At 33.1% G+C, this 26,435-nt stretch overlaps 2 protein-coding genes across 2 annotated transcripts in view; both read left to right on the top strand.

The window, feature by feature from the left end:
* The window catches only part of LOC143245356 (uncharacterized), a 43,905-nt gene extending 37,541 nt beyond the window's left edge, over positions 1–6,364 (top strand). Inside the window, exon 5 of the mRNA XM_076491602.1 lies at positions 2,375–6,364. Within this exon, the coding sequence (XP_076347717.1) occupies positions 2,375–2,444 (70 nt within the window). The 3' untranslated portion in view covers positions 2,445–6,364. The remainder of the gene's footprint in view (positions 1–2,374) is intronic.
* A 10,682-nt stretch (positions 6,365–17,046) lies between these two features.
* On the top strand, positions 17,047–25,036 carry LOC143245355 (uncharacterized). Its single transcript, XM_076491600.1, is given in 5 exon segments — positions 17,047–17,172; positions 17,840–17,892; positions 20,186–20,436; positions 22,815–23,159; positions 23,162–25,036. Coding segments are annotated over 3 exon segments (1,365 nt in total). The 5' UTR covers positions 17,047–17,172; positions 17,840–17,892; positions 20,186–20,192; the 3' UTR covers positions 23,938–25,036.
* Positions 25,037–26,435: the final 1,399 nt, after the last annotated feature.

Below are 26,435 nucleotides of genomic sequence, written 5' to 3'. Positions count from 1 at the left end.
ATTGTATATATATATATATATGTGTGTATACAGGAGAGATGTCTGCTAATGTTTGATTGTATATATATATATATGTGTGTATACAGGAGAGATGTCTGCTAATGTTTGATTGTATATATATATATATATATATATATATATATGTGCGTATACAGGAGAGATGTCTAATGCTAATGTTTGATTGCGTGTGTATATATATATGTCTGCTAATGTTTGATTGTATATATACATACGTGTGTGTATACAGGAGAGATGTCTGCTAATGTTTGATTGTATATATATATATATATATGTGTGTGTATACAGGAGAGATGTCTGCTAATGTTTGATTGTATATATATATATATATATGTGTATACAGGAGAGATGTCTGCTAATGTTTGATTGTATAGGAGAGATATATATATTTGATTGTATATATATACATACAGGAGAGATGTCTGCTAATGTTTGATTGTATATATATATATATATATGTATACAGGAGAGATGTCTGCTAATGTTTGATTGTATATATATATATATGTGTGTGTGTATACAGGAGAGATGTCTGCTAATGTTTGATTGTATATATATATATATGTGTGTGTGTATACAGGAGAGATGTCTGCTAATGTTTGATTGTATATATATATATATGTGTATACAGGAGAGATGTCTGCTAATGTTTGATTGTATATATATATATATATGTGTGTATACAGGAGAGATGTCTGCTAATGTTTGATTGTATATATATATATGTGTGTATACAGGAGAGATGTCTGCTAATGTTTGATTGTATATATATATATATGTGTATACAGGAGAGATGTCTGCTAATGTTTGATTGTATATATATATATATGTGTGTATACAGGAGAGATGTCTGCTAATGTTTGATTGTATATATATATATATATGTGTATACAGGAGAGATGTCTGCTAATGTTTGATTGTATATATATATATGTGTATACAGGAGAGATGTCTCCTAATGTTTGATTGTATATATATATATGTGTATACAGGAGAGATGTCTCCTAATGTTTGATTGTATATATATATATATATGTGTATACAGGAGAGATGTCTGCCAAAGTTTGATTATATATATATATATATATGTGTGTGTGTGTGTGTATACAGGAGAGATGTCTGCTAATGTTTGATTGTATATATATGTGTATACAGGAGAGATGTCTGTCAATGTTTGATTGTATATATATGTGTATACAGGAGAGATGTCTGTCAATGTTTGATTGTATATGAATATCAGCAGTGTTTGGGTAACACAATATTTTAATGGCACAGATTCATATATTGATCATATTTCATAATAAACTATACAAATAAACACTTGTTAATGGATTTAAGAAGATAACGTTTATTATTTAGTTTCGAGATCTAATCTCAACATTTTCCAGCCATTTAGAATATATACAGTTTCTAGCTGTTCAAGTTCACAAGTTCCGGTACCAAGAAAAATAACCAATGACTACAGAAGATTACTTTATGCCAAAATGTATCGTATTATATTATAAGAAAGTCTTAGAAGGTATTACTTACAAGTTAGAATGTACTATATTATAAGAAAGTCTTAGAAGATATTACTTACAAGTTAGAATGTACGATACTATAAGAAAGTCTTAGAAAATATTAATTACATGTTAGAATGTACTATATTGTAAGAAAGTCTCAAAAGATATTAATTACAAGTCAGAATGTATTCTATTATAAGAAAGTCTCAGAAGATATTAATTACAAGTCAGAATGTATTATATTATAAGAAAGTCTTAGAAGATATTAATTACAAGTTATAATGTATTATATTATAATAAAGTCTTAGAAAATATTAATTACAAGTTATAATGTATTATATTAATAAGTTATAAGTCTTAGAAGATATTAATTACAAGTTATAATATATTATATTATAAGAAAGTCTTAGAAGATATTAATTACAAGTCAGAATGTATTGCAAATTAATTTTTGTCAATAATAACACTAAAAGTTTTCTTTATTTAATATCGGTAAATTTATTTAACAGTTAATGAACAACGTGCATTTCTTATAATGTCAACATAGATGTGTCCCCCTCTTTTATAAGTACAAAGATTATGTCGTATCTTGACACATTTTTGTCAGGTTTGTTTTAATTATAGTTCACGTTATTAAACCTTAGTTATTTCTAAGGTTCCGGCCGGCCAGTTCACCGTCTTTTAGTGGCGATGTACAATTATGTTTCAGTTTCTAGTACATCTTCACATAAAGTGACTTCTTACTGCAGTTTCCGCTTGTCATCTTCATTTAAGACTCTGCATAGTGTGTAGGATATACGCAAACGTTATGGTCATGGGTAAATACAATTTATGTACTTTTGGTTTCTCTTTAGAGCGTTAATGACACCGACAGAGATAAGAGAAGTGACAAAACCTAATTCACACATCCATCATAGCATCTGAAGATAGAGATGTCTTTCGACCAACTGGATGATGCCTAAGTCTGCAATCTCTTTTTCTAAACAGACAGAACATCCTCTGTAACCTGGATTTACCTACACATTGCTGGAACCTCAGCGTACAAAAATTCTATGGATCCATCTCATGTATTTGCTTTCCAGTGTACAATATTCTGCTATCATGTGAGATACATTCCTTTAAATACTTTATAAATATTTTTTGTTTCTAAAATCCGTGCAAAGCTGCTCGAGGAGTACTTGTGCTAACCATCCCAATTTTCAAGTGATAAGCTAGAAGAAAGGAAGATAACACTCACTGCCAACTCTTAGGTAACATTTTACAAACAACTGAAATTAATCATTACATTATAATGCTCCCATGTCTGAAAATTCGACCATGTTCAATAACTGTATTCGAGCCCTTGACCCCAGATCGCCCTAACTACCAAGTTATGATAGGGCTCGTCTCTTTCTTGGAGGGACCTATTGGCTGTGAGTTTTAATAAACAAACAGGAGAATATACATTTATCTGATAAAGCATGTCATGTAAGAATAGAAACTATTTTATTAACTCGTTCAATCGGTTTGTCTTAGAAAGAAATGCCTTTAACACTGAAGTAAATCATATGAGAACAAAATATTACATTCATCTCCGAGTTTGTTGGTAACGTCAAAGATAGCTACCCTATTATATGAGATGACACCATTATTAAATGTAGTTACTATTTTGGTTTTTACAAAAAATAACAACTTGAAATCCATTCTTTTTCGCAGGACATTCAGACAACTAGTTATCGATAATTATAATATTTCTTTTTGCCAGACTGCTTTTCCAACTTATCAAATTACACAGCGCCATCTAGTCCCGAAACATAATATTACGTTAAAGTTAACGTTAATAATCTGCACGTTCTCTTCTCATTTTATGAATACAAAATTTTTATTTAGATATTCCAGGATCTAGACATTTATTATCTAACTGTAGTATGTTTATCTAACTGTACCATGTAATGACAGAATCTTATGACAACACGTTGAGATAATTATAGTTTAAAAAGAACATGACACCAGTTATTTGAAATAATTATAGGTGAGCTACCCATGAATCAACAATATCTAATTATAGTACAACAGGAATTTCCATCTTCCATTGATCTTAGGTTCACAATTGGCCCAAAAGATAACGTAATGTCCAAAGAGCTTGTCGGTACAGCTGGATCAAGACTTCTGTCTGAAATGTACACAACACTGATCTGGGTTATAGTACAGTAAGACGGAAAATCCTGTTGTATTATAGTACAATAAGACGGAAAATCCTGTTGTATTATAGTACAGTAAGACGGAAAATCCTGTTGTATTATAGTACAGTAAGACGGAAAATCCTGTTGTATTATAGTACAATAAGACGGAAAATCCTGTTGTATTATAGTACAGTAAGACGGAAAATCCTGTTGTATTATAGTACAGTAAGACGGAAAATCCTGTTGTATTATAGTACAGTAAGACGGAAAATCCTGTTGTATTATAGTACAGTAAGACGAAAAATCCTGTTGTATTATAGTACAGTAAGACGGAAAATCCTGTTGTATTATAGTACAGTAAGACGGAAAATCCTGTTGTATTATAGTACAGTAAGACAGAAAATCCTGTTGTATTATAGTACAGTAAGACGGAAAATCCTGTTGTATTATAGTACAGTAAGACGGAAAATCCTGTTGTATTATAGTGCAGTAAGACGGAAAATCCTGTTGTATTATAGTGCAGTAAGACGGAAAATCCTGTTGTATTATAGTGCAGTAAGACGGAAAATCCTGTTGTATTATAGTGCAGTAAGACGGAAAATCCTCTTGTATTATAGTGCAGTAAGACGGAAAATCCTGTTGTAACATTTATCCTACTCTGATGAATGGATCTGGCATGGCCAGAAATCCGTAAGTCTCAAGTTTGAATCTCTGTCACACCAAACATACTTGTTCTGTCAGTCGTGGAGGCATTGTAAGAGAATACCAAGGGTTAGAGATGATGGTGATAAATTGGTGATGACTAGTTGTCTGTCCTTTAGTTTTTCTCTGCTAAGTCAGAAATGGATGGTGCAACTAGACTTCGTGTAGGTTTGTAGGCAATAAAAACTAAACCCTACTTCAAAATACATTGTACAGTTTGGTTCTATAGTTGTATACAAACTGAACATAAATTATTTTTAACATCCGAGGGTTTACCTGAAATTGTTTGGGATTATTTATCACAACATAAAAAGATAAATGTTTTTATTAATAATTATCTGATGAGTAAAAGTTACGAAAATAAGCGAATATCTCAGCTTTTGAGATGTAGGAGTCAGTATTTGAATTTATACATATTTTGTATTGTACGGAAACTATTCCATCAGGATATAGAAACGTATAACTTTAAATTTAAACTCTCAGTACGTCATTTTGTTTCAGATGAATTTTTTTTAGACAAATGTTTGATGAAGCGTATCAAAATGAACTCAGCAACCATTTGAACATCTAATCGTTTACTTCAAACTTCGGACCAATTACGATAAAGAACTGGTTTATTTCTAGAAGATTGGATTGTAGTGTACGTGCCCAAGTGATACATGTCCATATATTGTTATTACTTCGGCTATAATATATATTGAATAATTTTATCCGAAGGATGGACCACATGTTATTAAAGAAGCAGCTTTCAGATGTTTAGTTATGTTTTCTTTAAACAACCGTTATCGAGGCTATTTCCTTCACATACAGACCACCACTAGTATGAATGGGTAACTCGATACCATAAAACTTTACCTTATTTTTACTAAAGGGAGTGAGAAAACTAAATTGTGGGAAAGTATGCTCCAAATTTTTTGTTAAATCTGGAGTCAACTCATTACCTCAAATGTAATTAACTTCACAAATAAACACATCTCTGTTCAGTTCAGTATCATTAAACAATTTGTAAATGGAGCGTGTGAAAGAAGTCGAATGTTATATCCAAATACAGTGTAAATGATTTTATGGATATATGTCTAAATAAATCGATTTATACATTGTTCAACAACTTTCTTTTTGTCATTTATTCATCATTACTTCTAGAGTTAACCAACACCAGGATTTGCTCTAAGCGTAAACTAAAGCTGCACGTAAACAAGTTAAAGGTGTGATTACCAAAGCTAAGAATGATTTAATAACTTGTATTTGTCAACATACTTTATATTTCAATTCTAATGTTCCCATGATTAATATAGAACATACAAAAACACAAACTTAGACGATACAAGTTATTACTGAGAGAGTTTTCACCATGACTCATAGTACCAATACTTTCATTATTTGGTAGTGTGTTTGGTGGTAATATAGAGTGCAAATCATTTTCAATTCCAGTTCACAAGAAATTGAAGAAAAATTACCCACTATCTAAATTACAAGGCAACCTCATTAAAAAATTAAATGGAACATTTATGAATCTGAATAACAATATGTTGTCAAGTCTCACAACAATGTTTATGTTGTAAAAGAAATATTACATGAACGAGGAAAAAAGCAAAAATAAATCGCATTTCCTTAAATAGATATTACATACATTACAATTTGTTTTATATAAATAGTTTGGTTTGAATTTCGCGCAAAGCTACACGAGGGTTATCTGCGTTAGCCTTCCTTAATTTAGCAGTGTAAGACTAGAGGGAAGACCATTCACCATTCACCGCCAATTCTTGGGCTCCTCTTTTACCAACAAATAGTGGGATTGACCGTAACATTATAACGACTCCATGGCTAAAAGGGCAAGCATGTTTAGTGTGACAGGGATTCAAACCTGCTACCCTCAGATTACGAGTCGAATGCCTTAACTACCCGGCCATGCTGGGCCCATATAAATAATTCTACCTCCTCATGGAGTAAAATAATTAATTTTAACCATATGTTAAAAATGAATAAAATTTGTTTTTTTGTTTTTTTTTGTTTAAACAAGGCAGTGTTTTTACTGTTTGATTTGTTATTGATAGACAGTATTTTCATATCCTGGGATATTTTCCTATCATCATTTATCATAATGAAAAGGAATAAAAATATTTAAGATTTTGCTCTTCACTGATGAGAAGCTAATGGTTAAGATGGCACTACCTCTGTAACAATGGTTACATGCAAATATTATTATTACAGTTATACACATGCATCCATTCAAAACTATTGTTACAGATATTAATGTTATATCGTTCATATTCTATTACAGAACAATTGAATGTGAAACGCTTTTTGCATAATTTGTGTAAAATCTAATTGTATTCCATTGAATAAAGGTTTTTGAAAGGTTTATCAGATTGATGTATATTAATCTCTCTACATATAATAACCTCACTTGTAGATGAAACAAGACAGATCTCGTAAGCGAAAGCTATGATTATTTTAGGTATACAAATACTGAAATCTTTAATGGACAAGAATAATTAATGCTTTAAATTGAAGATATTGTTAAGTAATTTCTGGTAAGTAAAAGGCAGTGGTCTTCTTCTATCATAATAACCTTGTTTATACGTGAAACAGCGCCACTCCAAAACGTACGAAACTAAACGTAATTACTAACTTTAAACATATCATTACTCAAACAAACGATCCTTTTTTAAAGCCTTCAAATAGAGAATCATACCTCTGTTGCTACACCTGTAACATCTTCTCTTAATAGTTATTTCGTACATTTAATTATATATTACCTATAACCAATAGAAAGCGAAGGTTTTCGTCTATCAAATGACGTATTACATAATTCTGCATTTTCAACAGATAATAATCAATTTCACTCAGAGTACAAGTAAGATACTTAATAACTATCTTAAATGTATTTGTACGGCCCATGTTACCTAGTTAGAAAGTCAAACTGTTAAAAATAGAGGACGTTGTCTGTTTTTCTGCATGTTATTGGTCTATGTTGTTTGGTTCAATATTTAATTAAATAATGTACTTTGACAGTGTAACGTGATCTGCACGTTTCCTGAGTTTTATAACTTATAATGGCGCGGATAATAGTTAGTCACGGTTCACAAAGTAGTAAAATAATACAATTTAATAATATTTAGATTTATACTGTTACGATCTTAAAACTACGAGTAGAATTATGTTTTATTTATTTTTATTTTGGTTCTTTTTTCTGTTTTTTTTATTTATTAAAATAATTATAAACCTTGATATTTATGTTGAAGCCTTACATTATAACTATTTCAATGCTTCGGTTTTCGATTTCTGTATTATCACAGTTTATTTTTTTTTTTTTTTCGGTTCTGGTTGTGGTGGTTGTTTTGTTATTTTTTTCAGACTATCAAACGTTTTTCTGCTATTGTTAAACAAAATATAAAGGTAGAACCAGCTTCGTTCAGTTTCGTTACATAAAAGTCTTCGCTTATCACTTGTTTTTTTATTGCTTGTTTGTCTCTTGTTTTATTTCATAGAATATCAATTCCCATACGAATACCATCCTATTATACCTTTCAATAATGAAGTTTTAGGACTACTACTAGTAGTCTATAGTAGGACTTTGTAATATCTGTGGCTGCTAATAGAGAGTTCTGTCCTGTCAATTTGTTATTGCTAATACACGCATGTCAAAGAGGTAAAATTTGTTAGCATATTGGACAACACATATTTTGCTATTATTGTTAGCGGGATTTATTTTATCTGATAAAAATGAGGCTGCTGGAGTTGAAAAGGGCAACTTTGAGTGGTGTAAACTAGTGTAACACGTAAAAACTTACATCTGTTTACGATAAGTACACAATACCTACGCGTTACTTTGTTTTCAAGGCATGTAATCTCACTCACGCACCGTGATGTCTAATTTTGATTCAAGAGGTGCATTTTTCCAAACCTTCACACTTTAAATATTTTGTACACACACATCTGTAAGATGTGTCAGATGCAATTACATGCGTTAGAAGTTATATACATAGTTTGTTTATAAAATCAAACACTTGTATTCTTATGCCCTTTGAAGATATATTGCACTAAATTTTGAAGCATTACATATTACAAGGTATCTTATTTTAATGCTTTTTAAACTCATTAATAGGTGTCATATGGGGAACAAAGAGTTAATCATGATAAGAAAATCGTGCGTCAATTTTAACCCCTGCATTCTAAAATTTACCAGTGGTCCCACGCCTGCTGAGACAACTGTTGATCATTAGACAGTATAAATGTAGTACTAGAAATGACAGATGTGAAGTGGTCCACTTCAGTATATGATTGAGGGCAGTCTGTAGTTGCTGCTCAATAACCTCATGTTTGACGACTGACAGGAGATGTGGAAGTCATTGACAAAGAGTCCATTTACAATAGCAAGAAGAAGATATGCCATTATATTTGGCAGTTTAAGTCTTTCACTTGTGAGATAATACTTGAAAATATGGCTAATAGATGTGGGTTTAAACACAAGAAAAACAACCATTATGTTAGTCAGTGTTATTTCGTATTATATTTGTATATAATTATAACCCATTATTTGCACTCATATAGAGCATATGTTCAATTAAACCACACTACCTGACCTAGCTAGCTACTCACGTAAAGTGTAAGTTGTGTTTTCTCGTGCAGAAAGGTGTAGGAAAATGCATATGAAGACAATAAAGTGTGAATTGCTTGCATTATATAAATGTAATTTTGAATAAAAAAGTTACATTGGTTGTTTTGGGGTTTAATAGTCAGTTTGATTTTCTGTGTTAAAAAATATCTACCATAATAGAAAACTTAGCATGTCAGTCTATACCCCCCCCCCTCGGTGTGAATTCCTGTATGTGGTGAGGGGACCTCCCAGAGAAGGTTCTGTTCTTTCAGTTTATCTCCTCTAGGATCTAAACATCCACCCACGTGTTTGCCGTGTGTGGCGACCCGTGAAAGGGAGGAGAGAATCCTGGTGGTTGAGGGGTCCAACCCCAACACACCACTTTGATGGTGAATTCCTGTAGACCGACGGCCTTGAGGTGGACCCTAGAGTCAATAGGTTGGTCCACTTGAGCTAGGGTCAATTCACTACCAGTGTTAAACGTTCTCTACGGGTGTTGTGGATCTTGTGTCTGATACTGGTGTTTGGGTATAGTGCTCACGAAACCCAAGAGGCGGAAGAAAGGACACAGAGGATGTTTTTTATTGCTCTTGTACGCTTGACTCGTAGCTGCTTGATGTATGATATAACGGCTAGCTTACAGTTAAAGATAAGCCTCAAGAATTTTGCTTCAGAGACCACGGGAATCACAACTTCACTGACATGGAATTCAGGATCGGGAGGAATACCTAACTGACGGAAAAGGTCAATACAACTAGCTTTAGAGAGAGAAAAGTTAAAAGTTCTCTGTGGTCCACTTCAGTAAATGATTGAGGGCAGTCTGTAGTTGCTGCTCAATAACCTCATGTTTGACGACTGACAGGAGATGTGGAAGTCATTGACAAAGAGTCCATTTACAATAGCAAGAAGAAGTTGTCCAGTGATTGCATTAATTTTTATACTGAAAAGTGTGACACTCAAGACACATCCCTGAGAGACTTCAAGTTCTTGTAGGAAAGAAAGGAAAGTATCGATCATACACAATCTTGGAATCACCTGCAGTCAAGAACATTGCAACACGTCTCCTGGTAGAGCTTCATGGGGGTGGGGTCAATGAGCACTGAAATGTATTCCCTTTATTATGGGTACCTCCATACTTGAAAAAATAAAAATGAAAAATTTGAGAAGAAACAGATTATCGGAAAACGAGCACGCATGGACGACTCTGTTGCACAGTTCTCCTGAATTCAAGGAGCATTAAGGATTCACCCATCGAGGTTACTCTTCATGCAACTTTGAATTATTCCAGAGGAGATATAGTTGAGAAAGGTTTAAAGAATGTTCCCAAGTCGGAGATCCTCGCTGGTTTCTCCAGCCAAGGCGTTTCTGCAGTTTCTACTCATGTAATTATTTTGACGTTCACATCGCCACGGACATCTTCTATTATCAAAGCAGGATATTTAAATTGTAAGGTGAGGCCATATGTTTCAAACCCTCTCCAATGCTTTCAGTACCAGAGATTCGGACATTCAAAGACCTCTTGTCGTGGATCTTTAACGTGCGCTCGTTGAGGTGGCAAAGACAACTACGCCTACGAATGCAAACTTGAACCACACTGTGTCAACTGTAGTGGTTCACACCCCTTGTACTTTCGTTCTTGCCCTAAGTGGGTGGAAGAGAAAGAGGTACAAAGGTTGTTGACTGTAAATAATGTCTCTTATCTTGAGGCTCGGAAATTAATGTCTTCTACTCTATCTTGGACATATGCTGCTGCACTCCATTCAACTACTACATTGGGAGAGTAGACAGATGTCTCTGTGTCTCCAACATAGTCATTTTCAAATCACCTCAAGAGTATTTTGCCCTCCATGATTAAGAGAGTAGACGAGTCAACATCTACTCCCATTTCTGTTCGCATTACTTCTTCCAGTGGCTCCCCAGATCCATTTTCTATGGCTCCAGACTTTGGCATGTCCTCGGGTCCGTCTTCTTCTCCAGCCCCTATATGCAGAATGATCATTCGTTCATGGCCTCAGTGACTGGATTCTTCTTTCAACAACAGAGACCTGCCCAATCGACACAGGGCAGAATCCATGGAAATCAAAAGACCTCCTTCTAATAAAGAGAATAAAAAAAAGACGTGGTCGAAAACCGAAGGGTTCTATGCCGAATTCGCCTATACATAAGTAAAAATAGCCACTTTGATACAGTAAAACTGTTGAGGTTTCGGTTCTGATTTGAGTGACATGAAAGCACTGGACATGGATCAAAATTAGGTAGTGACTGAAGCCTTTAATTTAGAAATGATGAGGGAAATCACTTCTTTGATTAATGATAATAAAAAAGAATTATTTTTACTGTATGTTTGTTTTCACTTTGAGTTAACACTTCTCGCTTTGATGTTAACAAATTCACACTTTGAAGTTAACAAAAATGAAAAATTTACTCAAAACCCTTTTATTCAAAAAATTCTCACTTTGATGTTAACAATTTTTACTTTGACTTAAAACCTATAAGCAAATTATTTACTTATACCTTAATATTTTTTTTTAAATTTTAAAAAGTTTTCTTCTAAGACTTTTTAATTGCAAAGTCTTTGACCAAGTCATCAAAACTCATTTGGCGTAACAAATCTGCTTCAATACTAAGCAAAGACAAGGCATCCAGCTTGTCTTGTTGCACAGTTGTTCTGTTGAGAAAATGAACGCTCAGCTGTGCAATTTATGACCATCAATGTTAAAAATATACACAATTCAATGTCTACGTTTGGAAACACAAACTCAATTTTGTCTTCTGAAATAATTTTATAAAGTGCAGCATGACTGAATCTAGTTTTTACAGTTTTTGTTGCACTGAACTTATGGCGCACATATGAGTGAAACTGCTGAAGCTCGGCAGACAGATTAGTGTCCCAGTCCTCTGGATAAGCATCAGTAAGCTCTTGGGAACACTAAAAGTACCTTTCAGTTTCAGCAGATGAAGTGACATCATTTGTCACATCAGTTGGGAAAAGAAATCTGTTTGTTGTTTCTTTGTTCACCTCTCCTCTTCTTCTCATCTGGGTTTCTAGTTTGTCAACAATTGTGTAGAAGATAATGATATGAAATTTATCTCTATCATTTAGATCAACTTCTTGTGCTTCTCTATCATTGAGTACCTTCTTTCTGACACGTTTGTGAGTTTGTGCTGCATTGTAATCAACATCTGGTAGTATTTACTTTACAACTGCTTCAAATCTTTCAAAGTCATCCCTTAAAGTACGTAGTTGGTCAGCTAATGACCTGTACAGATCTGCATGTTTTTAAGTTTACATCCTCATTTTGAAGAACTAGACATGCTTTATGAAACTTTTACAAAATCTCATCCCGCATAATCAACATAAAAACAAATTATAGCTCAGGCATCTTATTTCTAATATTGTCTGCTTCTTTTCTAGTGTCTCCCTTTTGTGACTGGTCTTCAACTAGACGTTTTAAAGCTTCCAAAATCTTAACTTCAAAATTGCTGTTGTTGCCATAGCACGTCCCTCCCATTTGGTATCAGTGAGGAATTTTAACACACTTTCATTTCCAAAACAAGTTTTAAGAATTTTCCACTGACTGATTGAGGCTGAAAAAATATAGAGAGAGCAAATGCATTGTAGAGAAAAAGTTATTTGCCATTTGACGGCAGTCAACAGCACTTCGGCCTACCAGCTTTAGTAAATGAGCTGCACAGGGCACATATATGGTAAATTTATTTTCTTCTAAAATCTTTTTTGCATCCCTTTATAACGCCCTGACATGCTAGCAGCATTGTCCTAAGACTGACCCCTACATTTTGAAAGTTTAAGTTTGCAAACTTCACGTAAGTACTGAAATACCTTGTTTGCCATTTCCTCACTGGTATGGCTTTTCAGTTCCAGAAAAGTTTAAAAGCGTTCAATAGGCTGCTCATCTTCTAAGTATCGAAGTACAACACTTAACTAATCTGTATGTGATAGATCTGGCGTCGAGTCAACTGACAAGCTGAAATAACCTGAAGAATTTACTTCATCGACAATGAACTCATGGACCTTCTGAGCCATTGGTTCAATGAGTTCTTCACAGGTGGTTTTGGACAAGTAAGAAGGATTTCCTTTTCCCGAATTTCATATTTCGAAATGTGCCCTGCTAAAAATGGATCAAACTGACTTATGAGCTCAAACAGCCCTAAAAATTCTCATTCTGCAATGAACCAAATTTTTCATCTGTTCCTCGAAAAGCCAGGCCACATTTAGCTACTGTACGAATAATAGTTATTACACGCTCCAAGACATGTTCCCAGTAAGTGCACTCTTCTTTAATTTGTTTTCCAACTCTTGTCGCAAGCCTAAACCTTGTCTGCGAGTTACGTATGTTAGCATAGAGTCTCGGTGAGTAGTGCTTCTTTCATGATGATCAATTACAATAGTATTTCACCAGTCACTGAAGCCTTCTCTTTCAACAAAATGCGAGGAAATTTTAGGGTAAAAAAGTTTAAAACAAAGCAATAAATCGAACCTGTTGATGGTGAATACAATAACCACTCTCTTGTATTGCTCACCATTGGTTTTTACCCCAAATAGAAGTTTTTGCGAACAATATCTCGTTGGTTTGCCGGTATTGAAAGTCCGGCAAGATTTGTCAAATGTCATATGTGGTGTTGACAGTCAATGGGTCCACAAGCAATCCAATAAGCCACATCATCAGCAGAGATATCGAGACACAACCCTAGATCTTTTGCTTTAGTTTCTTCATCTTTTAAAGACTGAAGAATTTTATCATAGTACAGTAGATTTTGATTTTTAGCTATTATTTCAACTTCAGACTGTCTTGTAGAGCAACTTGCATCAACATTAACACTAAAGATATCATAAGAATTTACAGGTAAAGTGAGACCAGTTGTGAAACTTGTCAGTTGAGCCAGCCTGTGACACCTCAACGTCATCATGAGGTTCTGACCTTGAAATGGCCAAAATGGTATTTGTAGGTGTGGAATTTGGTTAAACTTCAATCTTATGAAAGTCAGATGCAGTACAAATGACTTCTGATGGCGAAGATGGGTTTTGACTTGGAAGATTGTGTTGTGTAAGTTGAATGAAATATTAGTCAGTTTTTTGGTCTTGGCCACTGAATACAAAGCCTTTTGTTGGTTCTTTTTTGGCAGTTTTCTCTTTTGTGCACCACTTAGTTGAACACGTTACATCTTGCAGCCTGAAAAATACAGAAACAAAACTACAAATACACAAAGCAATATAGATCATATATAGTTATATTGATTAGAAAAACACTGAAAATCATTAAGAAAAACGTTGGTAAGACAGTCAAATATACATATAATCAGTTACACATACATAACATATAATCAGTTGTAAACTGTACTGCACATCGTACTACTAAATATTGGGTTAGGCCTAGGCTAGAGTACCTTAATCCCAATCAAATATGTGAAAAATGAGTTGTAACCTCAACTTTGGGCTACGTTTTGACCTGGTGACTTTAGATTAGCCAACAAATCATACATCAACAAAATATGCATGTCTGAAACTTTATCTGTGCGGCTGGATACGAAGACAAATTCAAAACGACGGCCTTCAGTTGGTAATAGTCCACTTCATTCTTCCAGGCTACAGTAGCGTTTCCAATGTACTTACACTAAACTAGTTACTGTATTTAAGCCTAACGTTAGGCCTAATGCTACTACAGCTGAGCCCACTAACCTTAAGCCTAGTGCTCAGAACTAACCTTGCTCACATGAACTTGTTCAATTCATGCACTTTTTCAGACAATTTGATTTTGTTGATTTGTCGGTTCTCTACTGTATCTTTGTATGACCATGGTGCCACAGTACTGTACTACTACTAGTAGTATAATGTATACATAACAACTTTAAGAATTATGTTGTCGTACATGTCGAACCCTTACGCAATTTGACCTAAAAGGTCGAATTATAACCTTCAGACTGCTCCGATCAGTCATTTGTTTTCCCAGCTTTTCAGAAGTGTAACAGAACACATCTGATCTGAATTTATAGTCGAAAAGTAGTTGTATTATACCTAAAAGTTTGTCGTCTTTATCTCTGTTTCTGTCTCGGTTTGTTCGTTCGTCTCACAAAAAATATCACCAGAGGCTTGGGCGGAGTAGGGGCATTATGACGTCAAGATAGGATCGAGGAAGTAAGGAGAATATAATTGCGATCTCCATTTTTGGGTATAAAAATGGCATATTTGACAAAATTTTATTAGCTGTTTAAATGTCATTCAAGACGAGGCACCCTTGTATTTATTACATAATCGCAAGAGAATACATACATGCCCAAATACTCTTATAGTTACATGTAATCTATGAACGGTGGCATTACTACAGTGGCATTGCTTTCTACATTTTTTCTTGATATGATAAATTTCAAAACATGTACTCACACACAAAGAAGGTTTTTATACAGGAAGTTGTCGAAGACAAAACAATTACGGCCCAGAAAAGCTTCAGTGAGAAACACACTTATAAAAATATTACAAAAACACACATAAATAACGCAATACTAACGCAAATAAAACTAAAACAAACGAGACAATAACCTAAATATAACGTACGAAAACAGAAGCAGAAAAAATAAAACAAGCCACGTCTCTGTACACATCTGTCACCATTTCGTTTGACTTATGTTTCTGTGGTATTATACTCTTATTCTTCTGTAGATGTGACTGAATAACGAAGTAAAAGATAAAACAGTTCCACTGCCTATAATTTCTTACAAACAGCCACAACAGAAGGAATAATTGAGAAAAATATTACATCTTCAAGGTTAGACATCATAACATACGATCATCTATTACCTGAAGTTTTATCAACATTTTGTGCTGCTCTTTACAGTAATTTTTCGCAAATCAATGATTTCTTACTTCAGATACATAGTTTAGTAGTTTTTCGTAACTTCAGTTAATCACCAAGCCAAAGAAAACGTTTTTATAACAATGCAAAGTAACGTTGAACACGGGTAGATGAGGGCAATTACAAAAAAAAAAAATCGACTAAAGCTGAGTGTGGTAGTGAAAGAGTTAAGGGCATGATAGCTAGGAAAAAAACTCTGTGGTGTCCCTCTTTCTTTTGTGCCCTCAGCACGTGCTTATTTTGCTTAATGGTTACTCCAGGGCTGGTCACAGTGTTTAACTCATTGTTTTCTTTTATCTGTGACTGACGCACCAATGTGTAGTCTTTGTGACACTCAAGTCACAATAATCCACACTTTACTATCGTGGCGTCGTTACGATTCTGAACGGTGTTATCATTTTAGGCATGTTTTATCCACAGATTTACCCCTGACTCTGAACAAAGTCATGTCATTGGTCATGGTGACACTATTCACTTTACAAATTTTTTTTAAATTTTTTAAAGGCCATAGGCCTTTTTAACGCTATTTAAGTTGTTAATTCAAAAACTGAAATTTGTGTTGTTTTGACATGATTCATTCTTACGATGTTTAATAATTTTACTTTATTTTTAATTTTTTATCGGTTGTTTGGCAAAGCTAGCCTAATTGCTTTGCGCCGTAAAACGTCAAACAAACAAACAACCAGTCTATACCAAATTAACTTGTGTTGAGGCCCGGCATACCCAGTTGGGTTAAGACACTCGACTCGTAATCTAAGGGTCGCGGGTTCGAATCTCGGTTGCACCAAACATGCTCGCCCTTTTAACCGTGGAGCCGTTATAATATTTGTTTACTCTCACTGTTCGTTGGTAAAAGAGTAGCCCAAGAGTTGGCGGTGGGTGGTGATGATTAGCTGCCTTCCCTCTAGTCTTACACTGCTAAATTAGGGACGGCTAGCACAGATAGCCCTCGAGTAGCTTTGCGCAAAATTTAAAAAACAAACAAACTTATGTTGAACATGACTACGAAAAAAAAGTGACTTTGATGTTATTTTTTTTAGTTAGGTTTGGAATGTTCTATATTTTTTTATTCAACAAATTCTGTTACAAAAGTTAGTGGTAAGTAACTTATTAACTTTTATTAACTTGCACTTAGTTAAAGAAATTGCCAAGTTTGTCTGTTCCTCCTATAATAAAATACCTGATATTAAAATTGGTAAATTTGTGACTGTCGAGAGCAAATTGACACTCAAGTTCTATCAAGATATTGACACTCAAGGCCTGTTGGTGCTTGTACGATACATTTAAAATTATCTTTACATTTGATCTAAGCAACATTGGTAAGTGTTTAATATTTTCTTGTTGTTGTTTTATTTCCCTTGTAATTGAAAATTTAGATTTTTTTTTCGGTTTAATCTGAAGAGCATAATCTTACATTACTTTTTCATTTGATATGAGGTCCAACATAAAATTAAACAAGTTGTGCAATTCTAAAGGAAATAATCAGGCTGAAATATAAATATTTTAAAGTATTATTTTCTGTCATTGAGTGTAAAATTATTCATTGACATTTGTTTGTACCTAAATGTGTATTGTTTTTTAATTGGCATAACGTTTTGGGACAACACGGAACATATTTGCCCATTTCAGCTGTTCCATCCTCTTAAAATAATCTTGTTAATAAATTACAAAATATAAAAGCCAGTCCTTGTTATTCATATGTTCATCAAACAAACCCACTTACATTTATTGTCTCCACAAACCTGAAGGCAGCATATTCCAAAGGCCAACTGCTCTGTTAGAAAAATAAATCTATGGTTGCTGAGGTAAAGTAAGGATCCCAAGACTGAACAGAGTACAATACTAAGGTTGTTTTCATCCAAATTATGCTCATATAATTCAAATTATGATAACTTGTATGCATTATCTTGCATTTATTGTAACTAAAACCTACCCACCATTTATTTGTCAAACTCACTAAATTATCTAAATTTTTCTCTAAATCAGCAGCGTCCTCTTCACGGCCACCAACACCCAAAACCTTAACATCATCAGTAAATGTAAGTAATTTATTGACCGTTCTTTCATGTATGTCACAAATGAAAATCAAACAGAATAAGAGATTTAAACTTAAATGTGACATTACTCTAGTTTGACTGAACTCCTGTTGTAACAACCCTCTGTTTCCTTCCATCCAGCCACACTTGTGTCCAGTTTGTTAATGTATCTCCCACACCTACAGAGATAAATTTTACAAGTATTTTATGTGACACCTTGTCATATACTTTATGAAAATCCAGATACACCAAATCTACACCCTAACCCTCATCTACTTAGAATGCCAAAAAATATGCAAGACAAGATTTTTCCAGTGTGAAACCATGTTGACTATCCAATAAAACTCTAAACTTTGTTAAATGCTTTGGCAAAGCTTTTTTTATCAGACTTTTTAAAACTTATCCCACGACAGATGTAAGGCTAATGGATCTATAACTATCAGGACAATTTATATCACCTCTCTTGGAGTTACATCAGCTAACTTCCAGACCTCTGGTATCTGCCGATTATTAACACTCCTACGAAAAGTGGGGCCTAATAGGCCCCAGAGCAACTTGAATGGTTATTTACTAGAAACGTATTTTCGTAGGAGTGTTAAAGAGCTGATAAAAATAATAGGTAGTAATGTGATATTGTATGTTCTTGGCATGAGTGATGTTTTATTTCAACTGTCATCTTATTATTTCATTACGACCCAGCCTCACTTGCACTGTGATTGTGATCACGATGTCAGTAACAACAATGAACTACAGTTTCCATGACAAATATATGTGACATCACATACTTCTTTTGACTTCATCATATAAATTTGTTACAATATTTTTATGTTATGCTTTCATCTGAAGTTACTGACAATGCTAACAAGGGTTTTAATAGTTTCAGTTGATAAACAATATATTTGCATGTTAACAGTAACATATGATCAAAATTCATATCCTAAATGTATTTATTGTCACTGTAAAAGATATTTATAATATCACAAGAACATGTAGTTTCAATAAGTCTTGACACAAAATGTTGAAAACCCTATAACCAAAGTGCTTTTATAAGGTCCATCTTTCGAAACCATTTGGATTATAGGGTTTGATCATGATATATATTTATTGTTTTTGTGATATGAGGTTAATTCCTAACTTAAGAGAATATATCCTTTACCTAGATATTAAGAAATATAAGAAGCTGTATATTTGTTTCTGTTGTTGTTTTTGTTTGAAGTAACTAAAGGTATCAGTATTTCTTGGTTCAGCTCAAGTCACAAACTGGTTCAAAATTTTCCTAACTTCTAATTGAATTTTTTTATTTTTATCAAGTTTCATTTGTGCCAGTGCACATGTGATGCTTCAAAATTGGTTTAGCTGAAGTTCACTTGTTTGGCTTTGCTATGTTATAGTTAATACAAAAGTTTAGGACTTGGACATTTTGCAGAACATAAAGTAAATAACAAGAGCATACAAGAGAGTTTCTTGTTATAAACATCTGTGGAGGCAGTAGTTTTACTATAGTGGTTCATCTGAATTGTATCTTTTGCTCTGTAACAAAAGATTGCTATGAAACTCAACACAATAGAAAATATGGGTTTAATGAATCCTTTGACCTCTGTCAGCTCCATAATGTAACAGTTATTCATAACCTTTGTTCAGTCTTGACAAGTAATCAGAAAATTTGTATATCTTGATACTTATTAGAGGTGACACTATACCTAATGTGCCTCCCAGAACATAATTCTTTATGGAGCATGAAGGTAAAAAAAAAATTACTTTTTATATATAATAGAAACTTGCAACTAAACAGGTTGACTTAGTCTAATACAATTAGAAATACATCTTTTTTGAACTATTTCCATTTAATCTTCCTTATTTAAAACAACTTGATAAAGGATTTAAACATGGTATAAAATATATCAACCATAACTACAACTGATTGTTCTTTTTGTAAACACTTTATAGAAATTTGGATCAGTAAGAAATGTTAAATGATCACAAAAAATTCCTCAATATTTGAGAAATTTCAGAAATTCAAGTATTGAGGTAGATATACCTTTTTCAAGAAATGAAACCAAGGAAACTCTAAGGTATTTGGTTTTTTTTATCCTGCAATATGCAAATACTTTCTGTATTCGTATACACATAATTCTAAAGGTATGTGGGTATTTTTCACAGTGGTTAAGTGTACTATACATGGATCACGTTTTTATGCTTAACAAATTACTGAGATGTCTTCAGAAAAAGCAATTGCATGTTAAAAGATATTTTCCATAACTGTTTATCAAATTTTGTACACATTATGCATCCACAGGTTTGCAATGCAAGACACTTACTCAGATGGTGGGTCTCCAAACATGAAGACTTTGATCTTTATGGACCTAGAAGCCACTGGAATACCAACAGAAATAATGAAGAAAAATGTTCAAATCACAGAAATTGCACTTGTTGCTATTAGCAGGGACCATTTTGATAGTCCATCAGACAAATATAGAATCCTAAATAAATTGTGTCTTTGTGTCCAGCCGAAGACCAGGGTTTCTCCTTCTGCAGTGGCCATCTCAGGTTTGTTAGTATATTAGGTTCTCATATATTCTTGGAATCAGAAAATTTCTTTTAATAAATTCCTGGTCCATAACTCTTTTGGAGTGTTTTGAAAATGTCTGAAAATCTAGATTATCATTTGAAAAGATAGTTTCTTTGTTATAATCTAAGAACCTGCAGCTTTCTCATTTGAAAAGATAGTTTCTTTGTTATAATCTAAGAACCTTTCTATTCCTTTACATATCAAGATTACTTTGTCTTCTCATTGGTTGCTTGGGTGTTATTTAGATTAGGTTGCAGCATTTTGTATCATTGACAGATGTCATGATGTATGTCATCGACCAATCAGCAGCTTTATACGATCAAAAAGAACTATAATACAATAATAAAATCACATTTATAGATTTTTTGTGCATGTTCACAAGTAGTCGCCCACACTGAAGAAGTGTTAACTTTGCACAAGCAGTGTTTTACTAGTACACAAATTAAAATTAACTGTTCTCAGTGTGTCTGAAAACAAATTTACAAACTGATATTATAATCTAATATGGGGAACATCTCAAAATGTAATGCCATAAATATACCCCTAAAGAAAGTTTTTACAGGTTTGCCTTACTTGTCAGTTATATTTTGTCACTGACTGAGAAAAGTTTATGACTAAAGCTTTTACAGTTGATGAAGCTATAACTAGAACTTAGTGAGATAAAATCATGTCAAAGTAAGTGAATCAACACCAGAGATCCAGAACTGCAAAATAATTTGTACTTGAACTCGTAAGGACGTACTTAACTAGACAATTAAAGTACAAATCAGTTGGTCTTGAAAAGTTTGAAAATGTTAAATTCATAAAAGTTTTCATCCTTTTCTCAAATTAATATCTGCTAATGAACATATGTTAATAGCAGTGCTTGACAATACCTGTCAGAATCTGGGTGAAAACATAGGGTGGGGAGTCAGAAAATCATTGGCTTAAATATCGTATTTTTATAGAAAAATAGTCCTATATCTGTGACTGCAAATATTTTGCAGAGAGTCATTCATAATTCTTTACAAATAACTTGGTTATATTATTAATGGTGATCATTGGTATTGATTCAGAACTGAAATCAGGTGTTGTTATTCAGAGAGAAGTCTCAGCAGTTTTAAGGTAATATGGATTCCTCTCCCACATTCCAGCATCGTACAGCCAAAATTGAAAAATATATTTTTATATTTGCCAAATAATTTACAATATATCTCGGGTAAAATTGTAGAAGTCCAGTTATTGTCAAAGGGCTCAGATAGAATCTTTGTCAGCTAGAAACAAAGAAATTGTACAGTGACATAAGAGAGAGAAAACATGAAATAGTTCAGATGTTATGTATTTTGCTTCAGGGATGGATAGTTTGAAACTGTGAAAATTACTGGAATTCATGGAAATAACTGTGCAGTCAGTTTCTTGAATTTTCTTACATTAAAAATGGTGGAATCTTGTCTTTCAATCTGCTCTTACTGAGTCTGAAGTTTCTATTCAATACTAAAGAAAATAGTGTGAGAAAAAGTTAAGTACGAAGAATGTAAAACATACAAGCATTAAGATAAAAACAAAACATGATTAATCTTGGCTTGTGTTACACGTTACTTTATATAAGTCACAAACTTTATGTTATACAAATAGAAACCACTTTTATCTTTCTTAGATATTTAGTTTTCTACTCATAAATGAAGACATACCTATGAATGGTAAGTCTAAAGGAATATAATGTGGAAAATAACTGGTTTTGATACCTCTGGTAGACACAGCACATATAACTTTTATGTATCTAGTTGCTTAAATAGAAACAAAAATGAACAGTTTTGTTATAATTGGTTACCCGTGAGCATGTCTTTTATGTATATTTCTATAATACATCTTTTGATGTAATATCTGGTCATGTATGTTCATAAGGAGGTTTGGCAATGATTCGTTTCAATTCTGTTTTAGCAAAACTTCTGATATTATGTAAATACACTGGTATAAAGTATATGTACTAGTAGCAGCTGATGATATAAGAAATACTAAAACTACAGCAGTGAGAAAATATCTTTGATTACCGACTTTTTGAAATTGTTTTTTAATTTCTTCGTGGGCTTGAAAAACTAAAAATAGTAACTTCCCAAGTGTGAAAACATCAGTTTTTATAACAAGAAGTTTTTGATACAAGCAAATGTTTAGGAAGAAGATATTAAATTGATTAATATATATGTGTGTGTGTGTTCACAGGATTTGTAGAGTGTACTGGAGGCACTTGGACATTTTGACAATAAAGTTAGAGAAAGACCTTTTTACTCTGAAGACATTAATAATATCTTAACTCATGTTTTTCTAATACTGCTTCATCACATCTGCTATTTAATTTTTAATGATTTTTCTCTCTTAGGTCTTTGTAATGTGTATTTATCTACTGAATGCTATTTTGAAAATGGTCCAGCTCAGCAAGTGAAATCCTTCCTGGAATTTCTCCCTCAGCCTATATGTCTGATAGCTCATAATGGCCACAACTTTGATTTCCCTCTTCTGAAGGCTGAATTGAGGAAGGCAGATGTATCTCTCTTGGATCCCATCTTTTGTGTTGACACTTTGACAGCATTTAAAAGTGACACCCACCTGAAACCTTCTTGGAACAGTTCAGTCAAGCCAGATGAAAGAAATGATTATTCAACATCCATCACTAACCAGAATCGTTGCAGCTCGTGTGGGACAAGTCTAGAAGGTCTTACTTTACCCTTGTAGGCTTTAGTAACCAGTCAAGTATAAAAATACCTTCCACAGTTAAACTACAAACAACTGATTGGCTCTCTCGCAATGAACAGTTACAAAAGCAGGGTTGCCCTGATTTAAATGTATTATCTAAATTGGGACAGACAAAAAAAAATGTTTCACTTATCAATCCAAAAAGTTTGCAAAACGTGCATGATGCTGATGTTCAAAATTTGCTGAATAAAGGAACAGACGTACTCTTAAAAGCTATTGATCAGAAATCAGTATTTTTTCCAGAGATTAAAGAACATAAATTAAAAGGTTTATTAGATGATGGTCATTATATTTTATGTCCAGGAAATGAAGAAACTTTATTGAGGATGCACAGAGATTTTCTTACTCCTGAAAAGATGACTACCATCCAGACAAATTCCTCTGAGAACTACAATGTTCAGAAAGGAATAAAAAGAAAAAGCATTTTAATTCATAATAAGAAACATGCAGTTCCAGCTAGAAAAAAATTATTTTCTAATGATGATATAAATTCTGTTTCTACAAAAATGTCTCAAGATATTACAAATATTTCTGGAAAACACAGTACTCAAGTTTCAAAGATCTCAAATCAAAAACTCAGTTTGTCTAAATTGCATGAGGAATTTTTTGGAGACGTTCCTTCAGTGGGTCATGTAGCAGAAGCTGATTGTTACACACTAATGAAAATATGCCATAAAGTGCAGAAAAACTTCTTGTGCTGGATGGATGAGAATGCTGTCTGTTTTGGAAAGGTTTCACCAATGTGGTAACAAGTTACTATTTAGTTTTCATAATTTTATGTAGGTTTTCACCTAAGGATAACATGAGGCAAAGACTTAACTAGCACAACTAAGTGAAGATACCTCATTAAACAGTAAAACACTTTCTGCTGCATGGATGAAATTGTAATGTGCTTTGAGTGTGACCACTGTTGAGATAATATAAGGAAGCTAATTATGAAAGTTTGATAATTTGAATATATAATTTTATCCCCTTATACACTTGTGTACACGTGGTTGTATTTATTTTTAATTGGTTCTTTAATTGAGGTGTATTAATCAGTGGCGGGAGAGAGAAATATACTTAATTTAGAAAGTTTTTGATCATTTATCTAAGTTATGATAAGTTGGCTTGTTAAGGTTCCTTACTGGAGCTCTGGGCTTTAACATGTAGTGTGTATATATAAACTTAATCTAGGCTTTCTTCTGAAGGAAAACTTAGTATTTTTAATTTTGTTTTATATACATTTACAAATATTTTTTATAATGGTTGATTTCATTACTTCAATGAACTATCTGAAACTTGGAACTTTTATATTTAATAAAATGTCATGATTAAAGGAGAATGTTTTTAATGAACTTTTTGAATATTTACATTAAAATAAAAATTGTTAGATATGCTATAGAGATACTTGTGTACAACTTTCTGGTCTGATCTGCTGTAGAGATGTTCTACTTGTGTACAAGTTTCTGGTCTCACCAAGATCAAGACTAGCCATAACATTTTATAGGCATTCATTTATTAATCATGGTGGAAGTTTGTTTTTAACAATGTAAACTTACTGTTTTCAATTTTTAAAATATTTGTATATTGGAGGTTTATGACGAATGTAATGTTGCTACAAAAATTTTCCTGTTTTCAACCTGAATTGTTTAAGGTAAAATTAAGCATGTTACTAAGAATGGCTTGCTGAAACCATATTTCATTTAGTACATACATAGATAAATATAATTATTGTTCTATGTTGTTAAATTATGTGCTACATTGATAATTTTGTATACAGTGGCATTAAAAGATTTTGTATGTATAATAAGCAGTTGGCATTCTGTAATTGGTTGTTATTAGGGTATATTGGAAAATAAAATATTTTAATAAATCATATCCATCCACTGAGATGATCAGTACAATTGGTAAACATTTTTTTTCTTTCCTATTATGTTTTATTTTGACAAACTGTAGAACTTTGAAGTATGGCTTTTGTTTTCCTGGATGTATTTTCAGAGTTACTTAGGTTGTTTTCCTTTGTTTATTTGAAAGAAAAACAGAAACTTAATGAACATCTCAACTGGCTATAACTGTTTTATAAAACAAAGATAATTTAGGGTGCAACTTAACTGAACAATAGATAGTTAATTGTAGCAGGAACAGATAATGAATGTTAGCAGAATTGCTATCTAAACTAAGCTAATGGGGCTGTTTGGGGAAGGACTGGTTTGTTTTTTGAATTTCGTGCAAAGCTACATGAGGGCTATCTGCATCAGCTGTCCCTAATTTTGCAATGTAAGACCAGAGGGAAGGCAGCTAGTTATCATTACCCACTGCCAACTCTTGGGCTACTTTTTTACCAACAAATAATGGAATCGTCCGTAACATTATAACGCAGTCACGGTTGAAAGGGGGAGCAAGTTTGGTGTGACTGGGATTCGAACCCATGACCCTCAGATTACGAGTAAAGTGCCTTAACCACCTGGCCATACCCGACTGGTGTATACCAGAATTATTAATACGAAAATATACTGAATTCAGGTTTCTCACTGCAAAAGTTCATCCATGTTTCTCTCTATTAAATCCATTTCTATTTTCAATGTAATAATAATATTCTATCTCAATACCATGAAAATGGCCTTAACCACCAGGCCATAAGTTCTGTATATTCTTCCCAAGTGCATATATGATGGGGCAGAAACAAAAGAATATAGGTGGAAAATATCATGTAAAAAATTTTGTTTGTAAAAATTTAATGATAAGAACTACATCCCAGGTTATCCAATTTAAAGAGAATTGCCTTTAAATAAGGTTATCTTCGTGAGTTGTTTTATGAACATGAATAACCAAAATGTCAGGTCTCGTAATCACACCATTAAAGATGAGATATACAAGTACCATAACACGCTCAAATAGTTTACGTTTCACCAGCTAAAGAAATGTAAACTACAAAAAAATATCTTGAATATCCAAGTAATTTACTGTCATTATGTTTTATCACTCAGTACTAGATAGCTGGTGGTGACGTGCTAATATAATCTGTGAAATTTCTGGTAGAACGTTCTGAAATGTACAGTTTTTGAAAACATTCTTAAGAACCAACAGCAAATGCCTCGTAATATATTAGGTTGATATGAGCTGCTGCAGTACCATTACTATGAGAAACCTTAACTTATAACTGACAAACAATAATATTGTGAAATACAAGATTTCTATGATTGCAGTCTTTAAACATATTGTATCACTGTTATCAGTCTAGGTCGTCAACTGTCGTAATGAAAAA

The sequence above is a fragment of the Tachypleus tridentatus genome, chromosome 2 (genome assembly GCF_004210375.1).
Source record: "Tachypleus tridentatus isolate NWPU-2018 chromosome 2, ASM421037v1, whole genome shotgun sequence".
NCBI lineage: Eukaryota > Metazoa > Arthropoda > Merostomata > Xiphosura > Limulidae > Tachypleus > Tachypleus tridentatus.
This window is presented reverse-complemented; position numbering and strand designations above follow the sequence as displayed.